Source organism: Primulina tabacum, chromosome 8 (assembly GCF_025594145.1).
Source record: "Primulina tabacum isolate GXHZ01 chromosome 8, ASM2559414v2, whole genome shotgun sequence".
NCBI classification, from domain to species: Eukaryota; Viridiplantae; Streptophyta; class Magnoliopsida; order Lamiales; family Gesneriaceae; genus Primulina; species Primulina tabacum.
This window is the reverse complement of record NC_134557.1, coordinates 19,142,604-19,146,311: the sequence shown is the minus strand read 5'-3', so window position 1 is coordinate 19,146,311 and position 3,708 is coordinate 19,142,604. Positions and strand designations below refer to the sequence as shown.

The following is a 3,708-nucleotide window of genomic DNA, read 5'->3' as shown; positions in this document are numbered from 1 at the left end:
CTGTAGGAGAAGAATGTTATAATTGGATTTCGAATAAAAGAATTTGTCCCAAACTTAGAACGAGATAAACTACAAGCATCGGCATTGATTATATAGATTTATATCAACGTGTTTGTGGAACTTTAAAAAGACTTCAACAAGTTACCACCCTCATTAGGTGCAAGCACAAGGAAATAATATACTTCTCGACTACAAATAAAATTGTAAACGAAACGAATCGAACCGAGAATCTAAAAAATTTAAGGCTCTAATTCGACTCGAAATAAATATTTTCAATCACAATTCGAACATCGAAAAATTTTAAAAAAAAATTTGTTTTAGTCCGGTTTGAATGAGAGCCAAGGTTCGAGTTTGACTTTAAAAATTCAAATATGTTTGTAAACTATTCCAACTATTGATTGAAACAAAGTTGTTGGTGACTTCACATCAAATTCAACCCAACTCAACCATACAACAGAAACCCCAATCCATGGCCTTGGAAAAAATTGACAAAACTCACGTATCGACTGTAGTCCTTACATACAATTGTGGCAATAATCTTGGAGTGGGTACAGCCTCCAATGGAGTCCTCATATAGGTGACCAGACCAGGATTCTCTTCCATGTTGATCTCTTCTATACTCGAGCCATTACGTGGAGCCCAACTGAAGTGGTGCATGAGATGACCTATCATCGATGTCACCAAATTGATTCCGAGCTGTGCACCGGGACATACTCTTCTTCCAGCACCAAAGGGAAGTAGTCGAAAATCATGTCCCTTCATGTCCACATCTTCCTCAAGGAACCTTTCTGGCCAGAATTCCAAGGAATTCTTCCACACCTTGGGGTCCCGGGCTACTGCCCACACGTTTACATGCACATTTGAGCCCTTAGGAATGTCATATCCACCGATTTTTACATTGGCATTGGCACGGTGAGGAAGCATAAGTGGGGTTGGAGGGTGCAACCGGAGAGCTTCCTTGGCCACGCACTGTAGGTAGGGAAGGTTTGAGAAGTCCATTTCATTCATCACACGTTCATGTCCTATTACACAGTCTATTTCATCTTGAACCTTCTGTTGGATTCTGGGGTTCTTGATCAATTCAGCCATGGCCCATTCGACTGAAATTGCAGTTGTGTCCATCCCAGCAGTTATCATGTCCTGTAAAATTTTAAACACGAATCATTTAGTTGATAGCATTCAAGAAAGATGCTTTCGTGATCAAGCCCGAGACTTCATAAATCTTGAATTTTTGTATTCAACTTTGAGTTAGAAAATCATTTCGTCCATGGTTCGAGCTCAAGAAAAACTTAAACTCAGTAACCATTCCTAGTAAAAATAATTTACTCACCCACAGAAGGCCAATGATGGTGTCCTCACTAAGATCATACTTATCTTGAAGTGTGAGAAGAGCATCAAAAAAGTGCTGTTTTTCTCCACTCTTTTGGCGAGCAAGGGTGTGCTCATCCATTATTTCTCTGGTGAGACGGTCCCTACGGGATCCATGCTTGGCAAATGCATCTTCATCAAGTGGGAACATCCAACGAAGCCATGGTACATGCTCGGCCATGGCAAGAGATGCACCAAGCTTTAACCCATTTGCAACAATGGCCTTGAATTCCTGCCCTTGCTTATCTAGTTGTCCCTCAGAATTCACAAATTGTTTGCCGAATGCAAGTCTTGTTATGTTGTTGAATGCCACAGCTCCAAGATATTTCCTTAATAGTAAACTCTTTCCTAAATTTTCTGCATGATTGGAAATTCCAAACATTTAGGAATCAAACCAAAGAACAAAATGGCAAGTGCATGGAAAGAAAACTATAAAATTGTTAAAGGCAAGCTTCATACAGTGGCCCTTGTTAAACCTTTCGAATACATGTATATATTTGCCCGTTCTATGAGATAAAATGTGTGATCTAACCTCCCTAAATTATATAAATATCTCAGTATTTAGTTTTATCCCCTACAAAAACATTTCTCACCCCACCACTCTTAAACATTTGGTCTGAATTCACAAATCTATTCTAGCCACCAGCCTTCCAACCAAAACAACTGGCTTGTGCCTGGCCTAAGGACACTATCTTTGTAGTGAATCACACATTTAAATTGAATGAATTGACAACTAAAGTCCGACTAACTCTCACCCACTTTCACCCAATTCTCACAATGTCCTAGCAGGCAGCAACCACTGAAGATCGTTAGTCTAAACTCAAACTACTGAAAAATATTACAACTTGCTTTCAAAAAATTTAGCCAAACCATTTTCTACCAATCTTGGTTATCCATAAACCTCTGGATCCCACCAACTCAATATGGGCCGAGTCAGGACCCGAAATCAGGATAAAAACTTTTAAGGATTTTGTGTTATGAACATGTAAAATATGTGTCAAATTTATTCACAAATGAAGCGGAAAATAACAAAAAATGATTGTAAATATCAACTCCCATTTTTTTATCCATAATTTTTATAATTTCAGGGATGGGGATAGACAACGAAAAGCTAAAAAAATTAAGGTTCTTGAAACAAATTAATAAGGATTTATTAGTCAAAGAGGAATTGGCCAACTCATTGTCACTCTGCCGTTGTTATACGAAATCGAACTTCATCAACTCCGAGGATAAAAAATACAAACCATCTAAATTCAGGAGTAAAAAAATAAGAATCGAATCAAGTAATATGTCCTCGGAAACCAAGAAATTAGTTGAGGGATCAAGGAAAAGGAATTATTTAAGATATTTTGAGGATCAATCTCGCATTATCAGAAGATTTACACTAAAATTTGTATTGCCACTGCTAGTTAAAGCATATGTGGATTCATCACCAATTTTAGCACAACCTGAGGCTAAAGGGACATGCTAAATCAAATCAAGTGCAAATGAGAAAAACACACAGAATGAAACATTCTCCAAAAAACAAGACGCGCCACATACATACCAGTAGCAGTACAATCAGTGTAAATGGATTCCACCATAGCCGAGACCTCGTCCTCTCTAATAGGTCTCAGAGCTTCAAGCCTTTTGGACGAAAACAGCTCCACAGTACAAACTTTTCTCACCTTCACATAGTGTGGCCCGTAATCGGCCCAGATCAGATCCTGCCCATCGCGGCTGAACTTCGCGGCGGAGCGGCTGCGGTGGCGGTCGGCGAGCTGCTGATCCTTCTCTTTCAGCACTTCTTTTGCTAATTCCGCATTAGAAACCACGACGTTCAAGGTTGACCCGAACCACACAGAGATTATGGGTCCATAGGTTTGAGCCCACTCCGCGAAGCACCGGAACCGCACCGGCTTTATGTCGTAGAGATTCCCAACGACCGGCCACGCTCGCGGCCCTGGAGGAATGCGGAACCGAAGGCGGCGGTAGAGGTGGAGGAGGAGAAAGATGGCGGGGAAGAGGAGAAAGAGTAAAGAAGGCGCCATGATTGTTTTTGAGAAGCGGTGGGAGTTGATATAGCTGACGGAGAGGGAGTTGGTAAAGGGGGTATTTAAGTCTTTCCGGGTTAAAAGGATTGCTCATCCATTTTCGCTTTTGTTGTAAAATATAATTAGTGACGTTATTAATATTTTGAATAAATAGAGTGTAGTATTACAATTATTACATCCTTTATTCAAAAAATAATTCCAATTATTACATTCTTTATGTTATCTAAGCGTGCTCGTGATTTAATTTTAAAATTTCAGATAAGATTATTTTGTTTGGGTACTTTAGATTCAATCGTGGAATTGAATC

The 3,708-nt window shown here is 39.6% G+C and overlaps 1 protein-coding gene across 1 annotated transcript; it reads right to left on the bottom strand.

Moving 5' to 3' along the window:
- Nucleotides 1-311: 311 nt before the first annotated feature.
- Nucleotides 312-3,413, bottom strand: LOC142553858 (cytochrome P450 98A2-like). The gene is made up of 3 exons (XM_075664379.1): nt 2,915-3,413; nt 1,331-1,725; nt 312-1,140 (listed from the first exon to the last, which is right to left on the bottom strand). Exons 1-3 carry the CDS (start codon nt 3,396-3,398, stop codon nt 496-498), a joined length of 1,524 nt encoding a protein of 507 aa, XP_075520494.1. The 5' UTR covers nt 3,399-3,413; the 3' UTR covers nt 312-495.
- Nucleotides 3,414-3,708: the final 295 nt, after the last annotated feature.